The 25,915-nt window shown below is 41.4% G+C and overlaps 1 protein-coding gene across 1 annotated transcript in view; it reads left to right on the top strand.

Moving 5' to 3' along the window:
- Nucleotides 1–5,410: 5,410 nt before the first annotated feature.
- LOC120546248 (protocadherin-16-like) overlaps nt 5,411–25,915 on the top strand; it is an 89,580-nt gene continuing 69,075 nt past the window's right edge. The window contains 2 exon segments of the mRNA XM_039781055.1: nt 5,411–5,842; nt 12,192–13,955. Coding sequence (XP_039636989.1) covers nt 12,213–13,955 — 1,743 coding nt within the window. The 5' untranslated portion in view covers nt 5,411–5,842; nt 12,192–12,212.

Below are 25,915 nucleotides of genomic sequence, written 5' to 3'. Positions count from 1 at the left end.
CTAATGCATGGTCAAATGTCACTAAAATAGCCATCACAGAAAAATGACTTAGACCACAACCTTGTGATGTGGACAGCATATAACCTCAAAATAAAATTGCAAATGTATCCACCATTACAGCACCTTGCCTTTTTTTTTTTAATTCAGGGTCCCTTGACTGAACTCAGTGGATTTTATGCATTTGACAGTGTCGAAAAAGACATGAAAGATTCATTGAAAGTGTGAAGGGACCTTGGGTAAAATGAATACATATTCAGTCTTAAAATGTAAAACCAAAGTTGTACTTTTGTATGGAACTAAAGCGCTGATGCCGAATGAGCAACAGATGCTCCTCTGATGTTTTGATGCAATTTATCTGCAGAGCAATACTGAATCTGCTTGTTGTTGTTTTTTCAAACCATGAATAAATGCATCATACTGACACTTTTACATTTAGTTTCAGTTTCTTTTAATCTCTCATCATTTATTAAAGTCAGAACAGACAATTCTGTTGAGTTGTCTGATAAGTATGCTGCCAACAGGATATTTGACAATCTATTGTCGTGTCAACAGGCAGTGTTTGTGGCACATTTGCAAAAAAAAACAAAGGATATTTGTGATAAAAAATGCATCATGATAACACAAGGACTTTATTTGTTTCTGCTCAACAAACACACAGTGACACAGATGAGTGTAAATCATAACTTGAGTTATTGAAGTTGATAACGTGAAACTGCGCTACATGTTATCTAAGAAAAGAAATGAAAACAACTCTGCTATACATCTTAGTTCGCTGATATTTATTAGATACGTTTTATGACTCACCATCTTTGTCTTTTTACTTCATTTCATGCAATGCAAACATTATTTTGTGTACTTTCTGTACACTTTATATCTCAGCTATCGCATGCATTAAGAACATAACCAAGCACAATGCCATTTTAATTTGTGTTTTCTGCCTCCCTGTTGCACCAGAATGAGTGACATTAAAATATGTAAGGGACAGATAGGGTAAAGCTGTAGGCTACTCTGATACTCTGACTTTGCAAAAAATGAATGTCATCCGACTTTTTGATTGTGTGTCCATGTGAATGTACGTGTGGATTGGTATGTATGTGTGTGCATGTCTGTTTGAGTTGGCCTCCTCTGCTCTGCTGTCACAGTAATAATGAGTAGCTGCCAGCGCCGGAACTCATTCCACTCGGTGATAAAGCAGTTCGCAGAGTGAGAGTAGGGACCTAAGCTTGCTCAGAGGAAAAAAGGTCCATCCAGCAAAAATGTAAAACTGTGGTAGGGACGACACTGACCAAACATTTTTTCAAAAGTTTTATTTTTCTAAATCAGCACAAACAGAACGATACAGCTATGTCAGTACATCCACACTGACTACTAAATAATTTCACTGCTTTGGCTAATGTGATTTTATCATAAATCATTTGACTTTATTTTGTTTCGCCTAGGAAGCGTCAGTTATTAAAATATGTTTCTTAAATGATGATAACAACAAAGATCAATAAACTCACAAAAAAAAACAAGCAATGAATGAAAGCAAGATGCGCCCCACTTATGTCGACTGTTTCTCCACAATAAATATGAATGTTGACACAGCAGGGCCCCTCTGTTGTTCTTCTCTTTATAACTTCTAAATGCAAAGTGACACGGCTTTAATAGCTTTCAGAGCTTTTCAGTGATTGACAATAAAGTGAAGCAGGGTTATGGCTCCAGCACTATTAGAGATAAAAGCAGAGCTCCTCTCGGGAGTTGACTGGAGATGTAGGCTGTGCTTCTTTAAAGAGTCACGAGATGTGAGCAAAAGTTTGGGGCGCTGTCTCTTCTCTAGACTTAGATGAAAAATACCCCCAGGAGGTTTCTTCACTTCCAACATCTGAAGGAAAAAGCTGTCTGTTTGATAGTTAGGTTCCTTATGATACTGGGGTTTTGTTGAGGTTGTTTTGTCAAGGTATTGCATGCAGGTGGAAATAAGGCGAGCCTCAGTATGGCACTTTGGAACTGAAAAGTATAAGCAACTGATTATGATAAATATATATTTTTAAAGATTTACACTCTGATTTGCCCCTAACGTCCAGTGCATGTTAACCTTAACAGTGACAAATTATGATCCTAAAATCCACCTTAATATAATATTCATGTCAAAGTGAGTCTGTTGCTTTATTCTTTAGTAGTTATTCCAAAAGAATCCATGAATATATATATATATATATATATATATATATATATATATATATATATATATAAAGTTGAGGTGGTTCGGGCATCTGGTACGGATGCCCCCTGGGCGCCTCCCTAGGGAGGTGTTCCTGGCATGTCCAGCTGGGAGGAGGCCTCGGGGAAGACCCAGGACTAGGTGGAGGGATTATATCTCCAACCTGGCCTGGGAACGCCTCGGGATCCCCCAGTCGGAGCTGGTTAATGTGGCTCGGGAAAGGGAAGTTTGGGGTCCCCTGCTGGAGCTGCTCCCCCCGCGACCCGACACCGGATAAGCGGACGAAGATGGATGGATGGATATATATAAAGTTTAATATTTAAAGTTCTTTCTCTTGGCATTAAACAGAAACAACCAACCCTCACCGACATCCTCTTGTAGTTATCAAGTTTTTTTAACCATTAAACAAATATACTGTTATGCAACAAAAATATTATGCAGTATACAAAGAGAGCTACAGCTAAAGTAATCATCCTATTACAGACAGAGAAGATAGATAAGATAAGATATACTTTATTGTCCCCGTAGGGAAATTTGTTTTGCACTCTGTCCATTCCGCAGCTACAAAGACAACACAAAATACATAAAATAAACATCTCTCAACACATACTCTCATGCAACACAAAACATGCTCTCATATACATTAGACAGGTACCTATATAGTAAGCACATTAACTCCTCCTTTCAGTGGCAGTTTTTAATTGAACAACCCTGTCGGCTGCATTCTCCGCAATAAGTGTAGCACAGCCCTTGCCCAATGAGATATTGTACAACTAACATAATGCCCAACCCCAATAGCCTACGTATTGCACAAATGACTAGAGAATTATAATATTTTAAAAACATAAAATGTACATATAGTGACTGCTTTGCCAGATCAAATCTGTGATGCTTTACATGTCAGAGCTCCACTTCACCCAGTTTAAACCCACAGACATGTGTTGCCATATTGCGACATCACACTCATCCAAACCTTTGCACAATTTCTAGACTTTTCAAACTTTATCACAATATTCCAGATTATTTAAACCTGTGTTGCAGCACTGTCGCTGTCATAAACCATGTGGAGCACTGCAAGTTCTGTTAGTGATCTCTCTCAGACTATTGCACTATTCCTTCCCTCTCTTCAATTGTTATTGCATATTTCTTGTAAATTAGTAAATTCTATTGTATTGTTATACTGTATACTTAACAGTATTTTTTTTTTATATTTGGGTGGTTGACGTTTTAGGCTGAAAAAAAGTCAGATATTAGGCATGGAAACCACTTTAGTCCTGTTGTACTGACTCTGCCATTCCCATAAATATGTATGGTCTTTTAGATTTTTTGTATTGGAATTCATATTTATTCACTAATGTGTTGTGTTAGTGACTAAGTTTGTCATATAGTGTGACTTGAAAGTTATTGTGTGTAAAATTATAATGGGGTACATTTGTTTTATGTGAGTTAATGCATCATAGTCGTCTATCATTTCTTCATCAAGATCTGGCATTTCCTTGTGCACATGTATTACATTTTACAGTATATTTCTTCATCAATACACAAAGCATTCGTCCTCAATCTTTCAATAAGCTTCATATTCATTTTGACATACCTTGATATAAAAGACAGAAAATTAATGTTTGTAGTTCCCCTTTGAGTTTATTCTCTTCAGATCTGTTAAAAGACAAATTCAACGTCAATGTATTCAGATATTTAAAAACATATCCCGCATTATAATCTGATTCAATTGTTGCAATTATGTATAGTGATAAAGACAACATTAATATTACTGTTGTCTTTAACGCCAGGATTTATTTTCTCAGACTACTATTGATATTTAGGATGTCAAATATGTAGCTTTTGCATCCAAGGCTGTAGTGTGTGTGGGGGTGATTTCTGTGTTTTATGTGTGTGTGATTCACCATACATGTAATAGGTATACATCTTAAATAATAAATGTTACAAATTTTAAAATATTTCAAAATATATATTACACTTACACTAACTATTCGTTAAACATATGTATGAAAAAGAAACCTTATTTATGTAAGAAAATGCTGTTTATATCATATAGTGACAAATAAATCATATGGTGTGATGAGAAAACCCGGTCACACAATATGATATGGGGTCACACCATATGAAGTTTAATGCACTTAGCAGAACAATGAGTCTTTTGGCTACATGCTAGCACCAAAATGATATGCTCATGCAGCATGGTAACATAGATTTAAAGGTAATATTGACAAAAAGTAATTTACTTTTGATGTTTTCCTTTAAAATGGGTCACACCAAAAGACAGCGAAAAGGGGTACTGAAGTAGGAGTGCTGGAAATACTTGATTTATTGAAAGAAATATGAGCGATAACTCACCTGAAAAACTTCCAATTTCCTTCTGAGATGTTGTTATACTTCCTGAATGAAGAAGGACCCCCCTATCCCCAAAGGTCTCCAGACAATTGCCTATTTAAAAAACTGTATTTAGGGTCACACCATATGATATCGATTTTGGGACACAATCTTTTTGTTCAGGGCTGGTTCAAAATATTATGCCTGGACTTTTAAAACAGCAGACTTACAAGTAGACATCTGTGGTATTAATATGTACTGAAATAAAGGGAAAATATATAAATTGTATTGGTTTTATTCAAAACCAAACTTTATGAAATGGGCTTGGGACAGTCACGCCATATGAGCTTTTCCTGGTTTGGCTGAAAAATGTGAAAAACAGGAATATGACTGGCATGAATGTGCTATATGTCAATATAAAACAGCCTTTTTTCTGATCAATACAACCACATTTATTTGCAGATTAGACATTTCTTTACTTATGTTTGACACTCGGGACCACAAAAAGGCCATGTCACGTCAACCACCCATTTCTTACTGTCCTTTCTGTTTTTTTTTATTCTTTATGTGTTAAGTGAGTGTTGCCAGAGGCGTGGACATGGGGGCGGCCAGGGCAAAGATTAACCGGAGTCAAATTCCTTGTTTGTTTACGCAAACCTGGCCAATAAAGCTGATTCTGATTCTGATTCTGATTTACACTTCCCTTTTGCATAGGATGGGGGCACCAAAGTTCAGCAATAACCTGGTGTGCCTGTGTGCAGCCGCTGTGGCTCCTTGTGGCAGCCCAGCAGCAGCAGAGCAGGAGGCTGCACTCCGTCACGTGTTGAATAAATCAGACGTCCAGCGCTCTGCCCCACACTGTTTGCTTCCAGTCAGCGTGCTGCAGCAGTGGCTCTGCCACCAGACACACACACAAACACACGCACACACACACACACAAACACACACACACACAGACAGTGGATGCCGAGAAGTTGATAACGTCTACCAGAAGAGGACGACTGGAAAGTTTCACAAGGCGCAAGTTTGACTTGACAACTTGACTTTTAATCTGTTTTTCTTTTCTTTTCTTCCACTGGGAAGAAATCGGAAAGAACTAACCTAAATAGGGGATTTTGCAAAGAAAGAAATTGCGTGCAACGAAGGGGGGTAGTGGGGGAGTGGATCTCTGCAACCACTGGCAAAGGATGCAAGTCCCGAAATGGATGTAACTTTGATTTTGGACTTCATACGGGAATACTGAGAAGAATCTGGATATCTTGAGACTCAGCTTTTCTTCTCTAAAACACAGCGGAGCAACAGATGAATGTGAGTAACCTATCGATCCCAGCATGTCCCAGATCTGCTCAGGACCCGGCGCGACCAGGTTGTCCATCAGTGCAGTTCATCCACTTTTTCTTCCACTTGTTTAATGTTTAACACACTTTACAACTCAATCGCTGATCCCCTGCCTGCAGTGCCTAGATACGTTTTAGTGGAAGGACATGTAATAGACATATGTCTTCTACATATCCTTTGACTACTTTTTTTCTTGCGGTCCTTCTCTTTCATGCTCAGACTTATGTAGCGGTAGGCTATAACGGTCGTTACCGTTCCAGTATTATTGCAACATGAGCCTGTTTAGCTTTTAAAATACTCTGTCACAAAGTTGATTTGAAATGTTCTTTAATTTGCATGTATGAATCTGCCCCTGACTTTTTTTTTTTGGTAAGTAGCCTAGCGCATAGACAAGCTCAGCGTGCGCGCACACTTTGAGCATCCAAAATATTGTTAAGTGCACGTCAGGTCGCTGTGTTCGTCCTCTTGAGACATTCCTCTCAGACTGGTCGACCTATGTTAGTTATCTCATTGTCCTCGCTCCGAGGGCTGCTGCCGCGCCGCCTCTCTGCTCCTCCAGCGGAACGCACACCGAATCGTTACCCGCACGTTGGCACACTGATTGTGTTCATTGACCGTGAATAGGTGTTCCTTTTCCCTCAATTAACACATTCATTCATTCCCCCCCTGGGTTCCATCGCCGCGCACTTCAGTTGTGAGTGTGATGGTTGCCATGGTGCAGCTGCGTAATTGTGCTGCCTTTTTTTTTGACTTACGACACAAAAAGGAGTGCAGGGCAGTGGGCAGGCTCCTCCTTTCTCTTTTCTTTTCTTTTTTCTTTTTACTCCCCACCAGGCATCAGTTTAAGGAGCACGGCAAAGTCCTGCTTTGATTTGATTTCAGTGCCACCTCTCCAATTCTTACATTAGATGTTCGGTAATAATTGATGCTGCCCGTCTACTAATTATGCCTACTTATCAGAATCAGAATCAGTTTTATTGTCAGTATTATACTTACATACACAAGGAATTTGACTTTGGTGTTAACTCTCTACACATACAACAAATAGACATGTACTAGTAAACATTCAGTAGACAAATAGTAATATAGACACATACTGTACAATAGAGACAACAATATACATATAGGCACATATCAACATAATATACAAAAATACAAATTAAAACATAATATCAAGACAAGTACACATGGAGTGTACACATAATAACATGAGGCTAATTGACCAGACCCTAGTCTCAACACCACTTTTAAAAAAAAATGTAATTGTCAGTGTTTTTCATCCATCCACCCTATCTATTCAATTATCCATCCATTAGGGCTGGGTGATATGGAAAAAATCAAATATCACGATATTTTTGATCAAATACCTCAATATCGATACCGCAACGATATTGTAGTGTGGACTATTGGTGCTTTCACAAAATATTTACACAATGAGATTTTTGATAAATAATCATCAGTGTATGTGGATATAATGACGAGGTGGGTAAAGGCAAATAATAGAGTCTGGTAAGTTCAGAAAATGACTGTACTTTACTGTAATGCAGCCTTTAAAACCAGGAAAAGACAACACTTATGCCATATTACGATATTACGATATCCAAAATCTAAGTCGATATCGATATAATATCATTATATTGCCCAGCTCTACCATCCATATGCTTAGTTTTTGGTCAAAAAAGTGTTAATGATAATTGCTGACAGCGATGTGTCTCCTGTTTAGAGCTTTATTCAAATGTGTGTCATCTTTAAGACTGCGTTGAGTTATAAGATACAACTCACAGAGAAATCAAACAAAAAAAGCAAAGCTGATGGATAAAACCGCCACAATTTGGACCTCCACAGCTTTTCTAACATTCCAAGGATTATGTCATAAACCCTTGGTGCAGTGCATGAAGTAATCATTTCACTAGTATTGTATTTGTAGCTTGCATATGCTGTTGATGAAGCAAGTGTTCCAGACTCCTAAAAGGGAAATGAAAAAGCCAGGATATGTTTCTCCCAGGACGGCCACACCAACACCACCCAGAGAGTTTCTTGCTGCTGCCTTACATGTCTGAAAATTGCCTAGCTGCAGTCCCTGCGGTTTGACTCATCTCCTTGCAGTGTCGTCATCAGAAAAATAAGTCAAGTGTGCGTCAACCAGGGTGTCGTGCCAGAAGGCTGTCATCTCTGGAGTTTGTTTTTTCATTTGTGACCAGACTCTGTCACCTAAAATAAATAATCTGTATCAATGCTGAAAGCAGGAAACCCTCAAATGTTTAAATCCCACCTGTGTAGAAATTGTAATGTGACTGTCCACATATGAGGTGAACTTTGAACTTGGATTGAGTAATGTTGTCCAAACTCTCCTTGCACCCCTGCTACTGTAACCCGATGGACATGTGTTTTTAATGATGCAACCACTAGCGCCCCCAACACAATATCAGATGGTGTCATCTTCAAAGACATGAGGTATGTGTTTTTTTTAATCCGGAACATCTTACACAAACAGCTGAAGCAACCCATGCTGATTTTGCTGTGGGAAAGAGATGATCCTTCTAGTCACGGACCCTCCGAAACCTTTAGCTCGTCGTGAAAAAGGAGCCGGTGTGTTTTCCCAATACCATGCTTGTTATGGCCAGGAAGTGCACGCGTATCTGAGGCTCGTGATGGCTTTGCCTGGCCTTTTTACATGCCGAGGGACTAGCGTTTCAAAGACTAATGCAGGGCACAGAAACGCTGCACTTGTGAGAGCCAATAGTCTGGCAACCATTCAGGGCTTTTTAGTTTGCTTTGTGTGAAGCCTGTCATCCTCATGTCCAGTCAATCTGCAGTTCTGTCTGTGGTTTCCATTATGGCTCCATTGAGCCGCAGGCTGCCTGGCATGTTCTCCAAACCTCAGAAGTTTTCTCTGAGTTAACTGGAATCATGACATGGAATTAGGAGCTCATTTTACATAGTCTGTCACTATGGTTGTCCCTCTTGGCCTGTTGGTGGTGAAAATGGTTTGGTTGTGTTAATTAAAGTAGTGCGGATGAAGTACTGTACTTGGAGTTTGTTTTTGATGAATTGCGATGGATTTTAATCAGTGCTTTGGTTGCATCCCTTTAAATCAGATATTCTGGATTGATCAGGAAAGCACCACATTTTATTCACAAGATACTATCTCAAATATCTTGTATGATTGCAGTTTAAGATATTAGATTAAGATAAGTATTTGATTATTATTCAATATCCCCAAGATATGTCTTCTCACATGAAATGATATGACTTGGCCAGTTTGATCTGTGGCAAATCCACTGTATTAATTATAATGTTTAGCAGTATCTTTTTCTCTACATGGTTAAATGTCATATTTGTATTTCATAAAAGAGGTTTGGCATCCTTCTGTATATGTAGGTATTGGCTCATAGAGGGAGGCAGCCATGTTTGCTCAGATGTATTGTCTATTGTATGTTTTGCCAAACCAAAGGCCTGCTTGTCTTGATCTTGTAGTGAAAGGAAGACAAATAGTACTGCTCAGAAAAGTGAAAAATATAAACAAGCCAATTCATTTTCGGCTATCATGAAAAATGAATATCTGACACATTTTGCCAAACTTCATCTAGCTCACAGTGGAGCGGTAGAAAGGCAGGCCTGACGTGCCCAGCATTCACTGCTGCCAGGGATTCTGATGCTGATTCCAGTCATGCTGCTTAAGTGCCTCGAATGATATCGACTGTATTCAAACAGAGGTTTCATTCTGCATGTAAATCCCAGAGACCTTGGATTTGGTTGGTTGACTTGGTTTAGAGGATTCAAAAGAAAGTGGGTCAATGCTATAGTTATTGCTAACAATGAGATGTGCATGCCATGTTACACGTGACGGTTTTAGAAAACCTCAATGAAGCTTTTGCGATGTGCAAATAAAATATTTAAGAGACTGCAGGTACACGGGGGTTAATACTCCAGCAGTTGCATTGTCTTAACAAATCGCTTTAACTAGCAGCAGGAGGGACACACCATGATCTAGGACAATGATGCAAGGAAAACATCTGAATCCAAGCCACAATGGGATTGGCTTACTAAACGCAACAGCTTTCAACCATCAGCATCACCATTTTATTTTTTTTTCAGATTGCTTTCCCTGAAGCACTACACACGTACAGGTTGTTACCTTTTATATCCTGATTGCTAACTGGCCACTAACCTTGACACATAAAACTCTCAGTGATGGAGGCCTGGGTGGGTGGGTGACAGTACAGTATTTGGTATAGAGTATATTTGGTGCATGTCTTAGCTTTAAAGTGCAGAAACGTCTTTAACCTCATGCTGAATCTTTCAAAACCATATGTCCTTCTTAGCCTGGTATTGTGCAATTATCCTACCCGACTGTGTCTGCAATATCCATTAGGCTGCTCTACTCTGCAGAGGTCCTCCACTGTAGCTCAACCAGAGAGTGCATTATTTCAGTTGTGGCATTTGGACAAAGATTCTGACATTGGAAAGCTATCCTTTGTGCTTTGGAGAAAGCTTTGTGAAAGTGCATCCCCAGTGTTGCAGTAAAGTAAATCAATACAGAGACTTTAAAGTTCAAGTGCTGTCGAGATGTTCAGGCTGTCATGGATGTGCTTATGTTTTGGCCAAGAGCAGCACTCACAAAGCAACCCAAAGTATGGTACAGTATGTAATGGTGAATTTGCGGTGCTTGCCTTTAAGGCCCTGCCATTCGCAATCATTATAATCTTTGTGAAAGTAATCTTAATTACAAATGAATGTAGCAAATTGATCCAGAGTTCATTTTTATTTCTAAACTGTTAGTTTTGAACTAGTAACACAGAAAATATGTATATATTACATATATATATATATAATATTTCAAAACAAGTAAAGCTCCGATGTTTCTGACTACTCACGCTAAGTTGAATTCAAACCAATGTATGACGTGAAAGTTAGCCTCTTCAGTGTTGTGGGCTCCAAATCACGGCAGACTGAAATTAGCCCCAGGATCTTGTGTGCTTATGGCCAACTTCCAGCAGCCCTCAATTACAATGCTGCAGAGCCAGAAAAAGGGAGAGAGGTAGACTCCATGGAGCCCTTCAACTCTACTGTACTGCTCTGTCACTCAAACACACTGTCACCGCTATGGCTGAGACACATCGCCATGCTGCGTTCATGCACACATGGGAGGCATTTAGTACACACACACACGCACACACACACACACACACACACACACACACACACACACACACACACACACACACACACACACACACACACACACACACACACACACACACGCACGGATACACACACACAGATACACAGATGTTTTGTGAATGTTTCCGTGCAGGTATCAGTTCAACCACTGGGGGGAGCCTCGACGAGCTTTATCTAGACACTTACTGTAATTCCTCAAATTGTAATAAAGTATAATGTGCTTCTGTATTTCCACAAAATTAAGGCTAGATTTCCTTCTTAAACAAGTCAAAGTAGTTATGAATTACAGTTTAGACAGAACCACAGACAATTGGAAGCTACTCTCTTTATTTAATGAAAAAGACACAATTATTTTCTGTGTGCCAGACCCTTGGTGGTTTTGGATTATTCTGCAGATGGTGACAGTCTTGTTGAATAATTTCCAAAGTGTCTCCATTGCAAATCCTGTGCAGTGGTGTCGGTCCATTGCCAGTGTGTGCCTATTGTTTATGCAAGGAATTCTAACACCCTTACTACTTTTAAATGTCAATATTTAAATATGTCCGTCCCCTTAACACTTGATTATTGAATTTGATTCTCAAAAGAAATGAAAAATAGATATGTTTGCTTGGGGAGAGTTATATATTTTAAATGGTTCTTGGATCAGTGTTTCAAAGCTGCTCTCTCCATGAGAGCTAAATGTGGTAGCAGCACACATAAATATTAAATCCAGGACTTACACGAGAGGGTAGCGCTATGGTGAACACTGGGTAGTGATTCCTGCATCGTTTTAATTAGAGTTGAATTAGAGTTGAATAGCCACAGTCAAAGACTCCCTGTCTGAGGTAGTATGCTGTGGCCTGTGGCTTTGATGTTTCTTTAGCAAAGGAGAGCTTTCTGGTATGTAGGAGGAACAAGGTGTTGACTTATTAGGTGAATAAAGAAGTGTAGGAAAATATTATGTGCAGGGTGTATTGTATGTGCTGTGGTTGGGAACAGAGCCAATAAAACATATGGGAAAGTGTTTAAAGCGTATACTTATTTTTCTTAAACTAACTTACTCTGTATTTCGACACAGAAATAATACACCTTTTCTTAGTTTCTGCTGTTGTCAGGGTTTGACATTGCTCAGCTTTTCCTCTTTGTGTGTCCCCAGGTTTAAAAAAAAGGAGCCAAAATGAAGACAGCTGCCAACGGTTTTGGGAAGTCTGTAATGGACCCTTCGCGCCGTGAGGGCTGGTGGAACAGAAGGATAGTGCTAATGGTGTATGTGGCCTTGGAGCTTGTAACAGTCCATTCACCCGCGGTCCTGGGGACCCTTGAGCTACAGCTAGACGAGGAACAGCCAGCAGGCACAATTGTCGGTGACATCAGTGCGGGACTTCCTCCTGGCATCACAGCATCCCTGTACTTCATCTCCGACCATGAGGGCACAGGCGTGGGTAGTGATTTGGACATAGATGAGAGCACAGGCATTATTAAAACCGCCAAAGTTCTGGACAGGGAACTGAGGGATAGATACAACTTCATTGCAGTCACCATGACCGGTGTGACCGTGGAGGTGACCATCAAAGTGAACGACATAAATGACCACCCCCCAATGTTCCCGAGAAAACGGGCCACATTTAAAATCCCAGAGCAGACCCCCCCCCCCCCCCTTTCTTTTGCGCCGGCTAATGTTAATGTGACAATCAGTTAGCAGACCAGGAGGGGAAGCAACGAGTTTCTCTATCTAGACTTGGTAGTCAATGCCATTCTAGACAGGGAGAAAAGATCCACCTATACTTTATCTCTGGAGGCCTTTGATGGTGGCTCCCCCAAAAGGACTGATCAGATGACATTAGATATTACTGTACAAGACATTAATGACAACGCTCCCGTTTTCAACCAGAGCCGCTACCATGCCATAATATCTGAGAACCTTCAGCCGGGAAGCAACATCCTGCAGGTGTTTGCCACAGACGCCGATGAAGGAGACAACGGGATGGTGCTGTATGAAATCAACAGGAGACAGAGCGACCCGGAACGCTACTTTGTCATTGACTCTCGCACCGGCATCATCACGCTCAACAAGCCGCTGGACTTTGAGATGAGGAGAGTTCACGAGCTGGTGGTCCAGGCGCAAGACAACGCAACCCAACCAGAGGTGACCAATGCCTTTGTCACCATCCACGTCAGAGACTACAATGACAACCAGCCCACCATGACCATCATCTTTCTCAGTGAGGATGGGTCTCCCAGAGTCTCAGAGGGTGCACAGCCAGGCCAGTATGTAGCCAGGATCTCAGTTACTGACCCTGACTACGGCGAGTACGCCAACGTCAATGTGTCACTAGAGGGAGGAGATGGAAAGTTTGCCCTGACCACTAAGGATAGCATCATCTATCTGATCTGTGTGGACCAGATTCTGGACCGGGAGGAGAGAGACGCATACGAGCTGAGGGTGATGGCGACAGACTCAGGCACTCCTCCTCTAAGGGCCGAGTCCTCCTTCGTCATCCAGGTGATCGACATCAATGACAACCCTCCTCTGTTTGATCGGCCAGTGTACAGGCAGGTGATCCCCGAAGTGGTATTTCCAGGGAGCTTTGTGTTACAGGTCACAGCTAGAGACAAAGACCATGGACCCAATGGGGACATTAACTACAGCATCCTGCAAGACAAAGGTGCTTACTCCAACTGGTTCAGTATAGAGTCTGTTACAGGGATTATCACCACTCTCTCCCAGCTGGATTATGAAAAGAACCCCAATCCCAGTATAACTGTGGTGGCCACAGATGGAGGGAAACCACCCCTGTCCTCCACTGCTGTGGTAGACATTGTGCTTCAGGATATAAATGACAATGAGCCAGTTTTTGAGAGAAACTTCTACAATGTGTCCATCAAGGAGAACACAGATCCAGGGACCTGCATTCTTGAGGTAGGATATTTTCCTTGCAGATTTATTTCATTACAAGTTTGTGAATTGATTGATTTTGTAAACACACTCCCACACTTAACGCTGAGCTCAGTCAAGAGCCTGGACTCAAGTTGAGGGCAATTGTGAAGAGCATAACAAATGGAAATTTATTAGATAAATAGAGGTATTTGTCAGACTTTGCTGATTCTTTTCATTCCTCTGTGAAGAGTTATTTTTATTATTTTTAATGGTAAAGCTGTTTAAATTGGACTGCCTTAGTGAGGATTTACCTGCGATTTTAGGCCAAGATGATCTCCTTTTTGGCTGTCCTTCCCTTCACCTCTCAAAAGGTTTCCAGGGTAACACAGGCAGGATAAAGTCCTCTGTCAGAACAGGCACAAAGGGGGTTTTCACATATTCACAGGCAGAGACAAATTCAGGTCTTTATCCAAAGAAATAGATGTCACTTCACTCTCAAAAGGCACCTTAATTAGGCTAGTTGAGCGTGAGAAAAAATGGCTATAGACGACAAGATGAATTAAAGTTCAGACAAATTACTGCACCCCCAGTGACTGCAGTCCTGTGTCATTAAAACATATAGTTTTCTTAAGTAGTTTTTGGCAGTCTTATTCAAAAGACAGCACTTACAAAAACAGCTCATCAGTTATTTAAATCATTCAAGTGATTCCTCAAGTCAGAAAGCCTTTTTCTCTTTTTTCTACAAGTATAGACTTTCATGCAAATTCTTTTTCAGTGCTTGCAGTAGTATTGCATGGATCAAGGAGTGCAGTCCAGACAGAGGGCCTAGCAGACGGGCTCTTGGCCCAGGGTTTGGCCTTGGGAGAAGGAGGAGTGAAGGGAGACGCAGGCCTTACCGCGACTCCTGGCTTGAATGCAGAAATAGAAGCTATGAGGGTTTCTTGTGGGAGGTCCCTTAATTATAAATCACAGGGACCGCAAGGATAAGGAGAAAGGGGAAAGTACTGAAATTGATTTTGGAATTTGGAAACTGAACCAAAGAATAATTAAAAAATGTATGTTTTGGAGAACTGAAAAGCTCTACGATCACTCTTTCCAATGTGGGTTGAAGTTCATGTTCTATGAAAATATCTAAAAACCCATCATTGTTTGTTATTTTCAAACTAGAGGTTAGAGTTTTGTCTTTCTTTGGAGGCACTGCCTGCAAAAGCATTACTACCTGCTCTCAAACAACTCTCAGAGTATGACAAGTTTGATCATTGGCCTCACATGGTTCAAGTATGAAGTATTTCTTTAAATCCACTGCTCTCAGGCCTGGATGCTGCAGCCATGTGTTTGGCGCGCCATGTGAGAACAAACTGCTCTTACTCAGGGTGCCAGCTCTACATCCAAACATCTCAGCAAGAAATCTGATGACTGCCTTTTTTCTCGGCAGATGAAATTCCCAATCTCCCCTTTTTCCACACACAATTCTATCCAAAAAGACATTACAATAAGGGTATTGTGATCATTACTTCAAACGTTTGAAGTGGCTTGGTTTTTTTCCTCCACAGGTCCCCAGCACAGCAGTTCATGATTATTCTAATGAAGTCTGGCTCCACAGTCGTGTGCCTGTGATACTTTGTCACTTTCTGCTATACATCATTTGGTTCATGGATGACTTTAAAATTAAATGTGTGTGTGTGTGTGGGGGGGAGGATAACTAAAAATAAGGACTTAAGCCTATTAACAGCAATCAGTCTTGTAATTCAATATGCAAGACCTACTGCAAAGAAAATAGGTCCTCTTTAAGAGAGGAAACCAAATAGGACATGAAAAACACAATTTAAAAAACCATGAGCTGCAGTGTGGAATGTGTTTCATGAGTCATTACTAATTCTATTTACCATTATTAGTTTTCAAACTGTGTCCAATTTTACAAGTTTTCTGGATGATATAGAAGCCAAATATAATGGTTACACCACAGATCTGATGCCATAAAGGAACCACAATACCAAAATAGCTTGCTATACTCTTTGCCTGCATCTATTTCATCCATTTATATGGCAAATTATGTTCTCTTGCACCATTTTATATCTCCTTTTTACACTGTGGATTGCATTCACATAAGAGGTATAGTGTAATGTTATACTGTCCTCTGCCATTGTATGCTTTATTACAAATGGTTGAAATCTTGTCAGAATAATAGGAAAGGGAAAATCATTACTTCATGAATCATGGTCATTAATTAGGTCATTGAGCATAGATGCTTTTGATTCCTTACATGGAGGAAGAGGAGTAATAGAAGATGTCATTAGGCATAATGAGGCACATCAACCAGCCTTAAAATCTCCAAATTCAGTAAAGCAAAGCCTGGGTGTCTCGGCTTCGGTAGTTATTTGCTATTCACCCTCCTATGTGTTATTTCACTTATGAAGTAATGAAGCGTTCCAGTTGGTTTTGTCGGAATCTCGTATTTGAGAATAATTTACACCTCATATGATTGTGGTTTTTGGTTGGTTTGGAGTGTGTCCCTGGCCCTGCAAAGAATTGTCCCTCTGTCTGTTTCGGGGGGTCATTCTGGCTCCAGTAGAAAGGCGAGAGGGGGTCTCCGGGCAGCTGAGGGGGAAATGAGCCCTGACAAGCGCTGGCATGAGTGGCGGAAGGTGACATGAGCAGGGGGGCTTCCTCGTCTGTCTGTCGGTCTGTCCCTCTCCATATTCTTATCTGATCTCACTTCATTTCTCATTAGCTGGGTGTGAGGATAGGCCGGCCTCCCCCACGTTCATGACAGAATGGGCCGCTTGTCATCGCTGCAGCCCCCTTAGCAACATGAGACGAACAGTGATTGCTGCGAGCGAAGGAGCAAACATTTTTTTGCCAATTTTCTTTCTTGAAGCTGTAAAAACAAACTTTTGCATCTATCGGTTCCTTTGCCGCCCAAATTGCTTCCTGTCTCAGTGATGTCTTGGCAACTTTTTGACTAAACACATCACTTCCCTTGAAAAAACATTGGCGATATTGTATAGGATTGTTATGCTTTGGCTAGGATTTCTGGTGTGCAACAATACTAAGCCTGCTAGTTTTTAGTTTAGATAACTACAGATGCAGAGGCTTTTATAAGCGGTGGAATTTACAGTGCCACTCAAACGTTCATTATTTCACTTTAAAGGCAGCTTAGTTGAAAAAGATACCTCAGTGAAGTGGCACTCAGAATCACTTCTCCGTTTCTGCCAAGATTAAAGCAACCAGTCTGTGGTATTGGAAAAAAGAATACTCATAAATGCCCTGGAAAGATTACAAGAATGTATTTCTTTCACGCTAGTCCCTCAGTTTCCACACTCTTTTTGTACTATAGTGACCATCTACTAGTGACCATGAGGCAGGTGCTAATAACACTGATTGCATTGCATTGCAGTGTGCGGTGTAATAAATTCCCCAATCTATCATAATGCTCTCTGCCGTACAGTTTCGGATAAAGAACTGGTCTTTACTGTTTAAGTTCAGGAGTTGCTTTGTTCAAGCTTCAGTGGACTTTGGAAAGCTTGCCCTGCATTGCTGTACATCTTGCTTTTTACAATCTGTGCCTTTTATTCTTCTGTGTTCAAGGACACTTTACATTCCCTGTAGAATAGACTCATGCCTTCATATCCAAAAATGAAAAATGATTTAGAAAGTTACATAGGATTTGAACCAAAAATAAGCTGGTTGTCATGTGGTTTATTAAAACAGTATGCTCCTTTTAAGAAAAAAATCATTTTTAACATTAGTATTTTGTAGTGCTCTGCTCCTTCACTCTGTGTAGTGCTTTAAATAGCTACACTTTGCTTTCACCTGTACTAAAGTTCTGCAAAACCACCATGTAAAATGCAATAATTTGGTGACTGAAAGCAACATCGCCTCCTTTTCTCTGTAATGCACTTTGCTAACTCCTCGAGTAAAGCTTTTCCAGAGTACCCAAACGAGACTGACTATGGTGATGAGTGAAATTGCCAGTTTCACAGTGGTATTTTGATATACAAAGCATGTCATCAATTCTCACCAGACATTTTTCTGGGGATGGTATGTGTCAAACGAAATGTTCACTTGTCGGTTTCTGGCCTGTCTCCCCATTAGATTGGTTGAGCTTGAGGCGAGCTGATTCTGCTTTTGGTCTCCTCTGTTTCTTTTTCCTCCTGCTAACTACCAAGCGTCGCTGTGGCTCTGCGGTATAACAGTATTTTGAGGGAATGGTAAAATTGCAGGAAACTGGATGTGCTACTTAATGTGTTCGCAAATGTAATACTTCCTTGAACACTTACTCCTGGGCCTAGCAGGGGCACTGAAGCGAACATAAACACTGATGTACATCTGGATGGAGTGTGGGTGTTCAGGTCAAAGTTGCTGTGCTTGAGACAGCTGAGCGCATTTTATTGTGCTCAGACGTCCATCAGCACATCTACCGTTTCTCTCTTTCCACCAGCACAGGAAGAGGAGAAGGTTGTGGTAAAACCTTAAATGTTATATGGTTGAATACAGCTGGGAGGAAATACTCTTCGTTAGTGAAAAACTGAAGCTGTGCGTGTTTGAACACCAAACTGTGAAACAGAATAGAAGGACCACTGTAGTGCAAAAACTGTGTTCCTTTTAGAGCTTTCGTTCTTGTATGGAAAATGTTCGTAGAATTCTGTAATTTTACAAAGCCCAAGGTGGCTTCTTAAATTGCTTTGTTGGCCAACAAAAAGTCCAAAACCCAAAGATATTACATTAGAATGATACAGAATAGAGAAAAGCACATTTCAAAAGCTGGAACCAGAGAACGTTTGTCATTTTGTTTGATAAATGACTTAAAGGGTGTATCATTTATCAAAATGTAGCCTATTGTAGACCGGCTAATTGAATTGTTTCAGCAGTAGTATGTCTGATAGCAGTTTGTCATTATTAACCAAAAACCTTATGTTTTAGACAGATAATTCCTATTTTTGTACCAGCTCAAGCGTTTGAAATATATAAGATTGTCGCTGTGTCATACAGGTGCAAGCGCCAGCCAGTGATATTTTGAAAAACATGACATCAGAATTCTTTGTTGGTAGCTGTCCGTTATGTGGGTGCTGAGTGGTAAAGCAAGCAGTGTTTAAAAGGCCTAAGGCTGACTATAAAGGGTCAATGCAGACTGTGATGTAGCCTCACAGAGTGTGAGATAAATGTCTGCTGGAGGGGTTTCCTGCCCACATCTGGCAAGGAAGGAATATGGGTTTATATGGCTTTCTCAAGGGACAAGACATTTAATTTCTACAGTCTGTTTGCTTGACTGTCTGCTGCAGGTGAGGCAGAACTCTCAGCACTGCTGCTACGCTTCTATGAAAGGGTGTGAGTGAAGTGACAGGAGAGAGAGAGAGAGAGAGAAGAGAGAGAGAGAGAGAGAGAGAGAGAGAGAGAGAGAGAGAGAGAGAGAGTGGGGGGAGAGAGAGAGAGAGAGAGAGAGAGAGAGAGAGAGAGGGGGGAGAAAGAAAACAGCCGAGAGTCTCCAGAGGGACAGTCAGCCTCTGGCAGCTGTGACAGAGCTCCGACTCAGCAGCTGGATCCAGCTGTTGAGTCCTCCTCTGCCTCTGAGGGGTGGGATCTCCTTCACTTTTCCTGTCTCTTTGTCTTTGTTTGTCACTCTTTACTCTTTCTCCTTGTCCGTCCAGACTTCTTATCACTTTCCACTTCCCTTTCCCACACTGCTGTGTCCCCTCTGTGATCCAATTACACATCTTCACATCCCCCGGTTTCCCTCCGGAGTGGTGACATGTGGATCAGAGCAGGTGAGAGCAGCACATCTGTCTGTCTGGAGACACTCAGGCCTCCCTGGAGTGACGCAAACACACTGCCTTGTGGGTCCCTTTCAGACCAGGCCCAGGCTTATCCAATTTGATGATGCAACAAAAAAAAAATGGGTGTAAATTACCAACAGACTGAAGTCAAGGCTGCAGGTGTGTGTGCTTTCACAGTCATGTTGTCACAGTGTTGCGTTCAGGCGCAAGAGGAGCAATTTTGCTTGACCTTTGCAAATAGAGACAATTATACACTTTGCCTCCCTCCTCCTTTGAGACGACTGAATGGTAAAGGGGGAGTAGAGCGAGAGGCTCGCTGTGATGAGGGCTGCCAGGCCTTCTGTTCTCACTGCCCGTGGTCTCCCCCTATCCCATGTGCAAGGCAGTTGGCACCGCTAACCAAGCTGGGCATCAGAAAGCATCATCTGCTCGTGATATTCATTCCGTTCCAAAGCAAATCTGTGCTAAATCATCCATCCAGTCCCCTGCTGTCCATCAGAAGCCACCAGACTGGAAACCAGATGCTGAGTGACAGCTTGCCAGGTAACAAAAATCAGTAACCAGGAAACTAGGTCGCAAACTCATTGTGATGAAGTGCAGGTATTGTAATGGCGGAGAGTCGCCAGCATGTTGTATTTTACATCCATGACAAAACTGCCTCTTCCTAGAAAAGTATCCACTATATATATACTCAGGCCTAAAATATCTTAACCACTGAGCAAATTGTCTCTATATCCAGAACTTGACTGTTACAAAGAATGCATCGCTTAAGTGTGCCAGCAACCTCAGCCCCCCCCTTTGCTCTAGCCATGCTGCTGCACTTGCTGCCAGTTGAAATAATGATTGAGAAGAATGTTACCGAGCCCAACAAGCTCATGGAAAGAGTGGAGCTTTCAGTTACAGGGCGTGTGGTCAGATCCTTCTATTTCTGCTCTCAATTAGATCAATTTTGGTTTACGACCAGGTCTTATTAGGCCTGTGAAGGTGGCTGAGCGTAGGGATCAGTCAATACCTCAACTCCCCGTGTGAGAAATAGTTGATGGGGGGGGGGGTTAGTGTTTCAGGAAAGAGGTGGTAAAACAGGGGGAAACATACAAAATACAAACAAGGCCAGATGTAAGGATTCCAAAGCCAAGTGTATCTCTCTGTGTGGTCAGGGAAATGTGGGACCTACACTGACACTGCTGGAGCAGGATGTTTTGCTTGTTAACTGTAATGATGCTATGAAAGCTCTCAGCTCCTGTGTGGACCAAATTAGTGCTTGGGGTTGGGTATTGAACAAGAACCCCCCCCCTACTTTTAACCCCCCCCCCCACTTATTTACTCATCAGTTTTTAAATTTGAACAAATATTTTGCCAGCATTTTATTCAGTCAAAGTTGCTGTTTTAAGACAACATTTAGCCGACTTGGTACATTTTTCATGTGAGAAGTAAAAAAAAGTGTTTTCCTTTATAAAAATAGTTATAGTCCTCAAAGAAAGGTATTATCGGTACTGATATTTAGATATTGTAATTTCGAGCAATGCATTAAAACCACACCCAGTGGCAAAACGGTCTCCTCGGGCTCTTTCTTTTAGAGCCTAATGTTCAATCAGAATTACAACACAGCTATAATATTGAAGTTTAACAACAAAGGGGCCGTAGGTAGGATTGGAAAGATCCAGGACTTAGCCAAAAAATTTGAACAATCAACTTCAATGAACTTCTCAGTCCCTCCCCACTTTCTGTAGAATGAATGCATGTGCATGAGCAGTGATTGACACGCAGTTAGACACCCCCCCTGGCCCTGATTGGTGCATCTGAACAGGGAGTGGTAGATTTTTGCAAATTGCACTACAGGCTGTAGGTGGTACAGAGGAACCAGATTTTTTTTTTAATTACCTGCTTCATGTAGTTCTACTGGAACATAGGGTCAGTTTCAGCAAATATGACAGAAAGTTCGTTTTATAAGTCTTACCTACTGCACCTTTAATGCATTAGCTGATCAACAGAACGTGTATCAACAGCAATTCATTATTTATGGTAGTCATTTATCAAGCAAAAATGCATTTTCTCGCTCTATTTTAGAAGTGAGTGAGTCCTTTTTACAATCTTTGTAAACAGAGAAAAAGATAGCAAGAGCGAGCGAGTGACAAACCACACGGAGGAGGAGATTTGTGGGAAGAGATGCTCCACTTTTACACTGCGGTTACCCAACGTTGTCTGTCTTGGCTTCAGACAGAGAGGCACCCTGGCCTGCTCCAACCAGACTCCCAGTCTGTGTGTACTGATGCTCCATGGTGGTCCACCCTCAAACTGCTGGTTGCATATCTTGAAGCCTTCGCCACATCTACCAGAAATGCTTCTTGGTTTTAAGGGAGGACATTTATTATGCCTTATCTATTCTAAGGTAAAGCATTCACCCTGTAGAGTAGTTGTAATAAGGAGACAACTGCTTGGCTTACCGCTGCCTGTCTCGGAGTGCTAAGAGGTAGCACTCCGGTAGCGGAGCGGGGGAACTAATTACTACAGGGTTGCGTACCTCATCAATAAGGCTAATTTGGTCGGGTGCTGCAGAGTTTATGTTGAGAGTGATGTGCTGCTTCTTTTAACCAGCGTGTTGAAAGGCCAAATCTTTGTTTAGGTTGTTGTGTATAGCCTGGTGCTGTGAGGAGCCCAGAGGAAGCATGGGGAGCAGTGGGACTCTCTGCTGTAATTAGGCAGAGCTGGTATGCAGGAGTGCAGGACTCAAGATGTGTGATGTGGTATCAGAAAAGGCGAACACAAAGCCAGGGACTGGGGTGTGTGTATATGCGTGTCTTGGTGTAGACGGGGTTTTAGGGTGGAAGAAATTATCTAATCGGTGCCCTGGGTTCCTCCCAGATTGCTTCACAAATGCGTCTCGTGAGATCCAAAGCAGCAAAACAGGAGACTTGAGAGCAGGGGAATTTATGAAACATATATGGTTTTGGATGCCCATGGCCAAACTAAAATTATGCACATCAGTGCTCTGCACCACCTTTCCATTCCAGCATATGCTGAAGGCTGGACATGCAGCCAATCTGATCCAATCGGGGAAGAACCATATTGAGTTGCGGCACTTTGGAATGTGAAGTGAAAAGTACTGACCTTACATTTTTGTGTTTTTTACTGTGAGCGGCTTACTGTGCACACCATACAGAGGCTCTCTCTCAGGCAAGGCTGATCACCCTCATAGGATGTATGAAAAAATACTTCATGGTTAAGTGCCCAGAAAAAGTACGTATTGTCTGCAGCAGCCTCGGCAAAGTCAACTCACCACTGAAATCGATGCAGACAAGGAGCCGGTCAGTGCAGTAGCTGGGATAATGGAGAAACAAGTTGTTGATGCTTTCAACAAGCCAATTCGTCATTGCCAGGCCTAAGACATCCAAACATCTGGTTCCAGAAGCTGTCTCCACTCAAACCTGGCTGTGTCTTTGTAGAGCATCCCTGGAAATCATGCATCATATTATATCAGAACCCTGATGCAACTACAAAAGCATCAAATCCCAGTTGCATTTCTGTGATGCGCTACAGAATGCTGTATCATCTCCTCTGGAGCCATCTGCCATTGTTTTTACAACCAAGTTAACCTTGTTAATCACCTGTTCTCTCAGGGGCTCGTGGTTGGCGTGGGGCTTGAGTACGACCTTATTTTTATGTGGCGGGTGGCGACACTGGCATGTAATCTCACTGCAGAGGGCTGTGGGGGTGTGCAGATGTAAATGATCAGGGTTTGCAGATCTTTGGTTTGATGCCTGCAGAGAACTAAAGAGTCACCTGCTGCCAATTTTTACTATCAACAACTTATTACTTACAGGACCAGATTAGCCCAGACAGCGGATATGGTGATTAATGTAGCAATTTGCCTTTTCTATGTGAAGTCACGGCATGCTGGAATAACACTAGCTCATTCAAAGATCTGCCTCGGATTTGGTTAGTCTTTTTCAACTCTTTAGTAATTCAGGAAAAGTCAACAAATAGCTGCTTGATTGTTTTGTTTCCTTCCTGCGTCCCTTTCACAGCTTTCGAATACTCCCACAGTCTTCTACTACTGGTCACTGTAATAGCAGTCCAAGACACCCTGACGTATTGACCGTTTCTTATTATTCATGTAACCCCTGGACTCATGTATACCGCTGAACATGTCAGCGTAACCTACAAAGCATCTCTGTACTATTCAGGACTTCAGGGACAACGTGTCTCTGTGATATGATAATGCCTGATCCTGAGGCTGGATAAATAAATAAAACAGGCTCTCACAGCTATCTCTCTAGCATACATACACTTGATGTACTGTATGTTACAGAGGATTCAATAAACCTACAGAAAGACAAGTGTTGCCTTAAAGTCTTTTATTTAAACAAGTATTGCCATCATATCATTAAGTAGGTTTTGCTTAAAGTGCTCATATTCTGCTCATTTTCAGGTTCTTTAATTGTATTTAGAGGTTATATCAGAATAGTTTTTTTGGCTTAATTTTCAAAAAACATCATATGTTGTTGTACTGCACATTGCTACAACTGCTCTTTTCACCCTGTGTGTTGAGCTCTCTGTTTTAGCTACAGAGTGAGGCATCTCACTTCTGTTCCATCTTTGTTGGGAGTCGCACATGCGCAGTACCAAGGTCAGCACTACTAGCCAGTCAGAAGCAGAGTATGAGGGCGTGCCCTGACAGTACCTAGGTAAGGACTACTAGCCAGTCAGAAGCAGAGTATGAGGGCGTGCCATGCTAGCAGCTAGGCGAGCATTATAACGTGTGTTCCAAAGTGACCACGTTTGTCTCTGAAGTAAAGGCTGGACTACAACAGAGCTGTTTGGAGCAGTTTGGGAACAGTGTTTTCTGATGGAGATGGTAAGTCCCTTTGGGGTGGACTTTGGGCTTTTTCACTTTGTAAACCTATAACATGCACAGAAAAGATATATAACACAATAAAGGAAAGGGAAAAAGCCCAAAAGCATAATATGAGCACTTTAAGGGTACTTATGTTTTGAGGGAGGGGAGAGAATTACTCAAGTCATATTTTCAATGACATTTTCCCAGTCCCAGTTGGTAATGAGACCTGTCACACTTTCAATCACTGGCCTGTTGGTATAATGTCTTGACGATCATACGTAGTCTCTTGACAGATTGGCCAACACTGTGAATGCAGGACGCAGGCAGTTTCTTCATCACGTATACAGTATATATGAAAAGCTTTCATTAAAAATAAATACTGTTTTTGACCCAGGGGAAGCCGTTGAGTGAGGTCTAAAGTTGATTTTGACATCTGAAAAGTCTCCTGGGCTAAATCCAATGAACGTGTGGCCTCCAGAGCAAACAGAATGTTTGATAAGACAGTTGGGATGTAGAGTCTCTTACTTACTGTGCTGCAGGGTAGATCACACTCATTTCATGGACTTGATTTAAGGTAAATTTTTAAAATTGTGCATTATGATTCCCAGTGCATATTCTAAAATGTAACCCTCAGCGCTGTGAGTATCCTGTAATGTTTATGGCAGTTCTCTCTGCTGCATTAGAAATGTCGATCACCAGTGTCCTTGAGAGAAATTAAAATGTCTGACGGGAAATCTAACTTTAAATATCCTAACTCTACCCATATGCAAGCACAAAGCATTTCATTTATGCCACTTTGTGTAATTTTTAGTGAACAGTAATATTCTGAGTATATTATGACCGTGCAGAGGAAAGATGAGAAAATAATAAGGCTCCTTTTCAGGCTTTAAATCTCAGCCAGTTACAGTCAGCGCTCTTCCCCTGTCACCATACCTGTCATCGCTGCTGCTGCACCATTTTTTATTCATGGGCATTACTTTCCGTGTTTTTGTGCCTCAAGCATACCAATTCTACTCTGTAATAGGCTTAGTGGTATCTGTGCCATTTTTATTTTCTAATGACCATTTTTTTTTCTTTAAGATTATTTTTTAGGGCATTTTAGGCCTTTATTTCCACAGGAGAGATGGAGACATGAAAGAGAGAGGGGGATTGACATGTAGCAAAGGGCCGCAGGTCGAAGTCGAACCCGCGGCCGCTGCGTTGAGGGCTAAACCTCTCTATATATATGTGCGCCTGCTCTACCAACTGATCTAACCAGCCACCTTGGCTTCATCTTTTCTTTCAACTATCTTCCCCGTCAATATGAAATCTTCTGAAAAGTCTTCCTCGCAACCTTTCTACCTTAATAAGAATAAATGTGGTTTATGAAACCAAATTTCAGTAAGTTTCCT

This window comes from Perca fluviatilis, chromosome 2, assembly GCF_010015445.1.
Source record: "Perca fluviatilis chromosome 2, GENO_Pfluv_1.0, whole genome shotgun sequence".
Lineage (NCBI taxonomy): Eukaryota > Metazoa > Chordata > Actinopteri > Perciformes > Percidae > Perca > Perca fluviatilis.
This window is presented reverse-complemented; position numbering and strand designations above follow the sequence as displayed.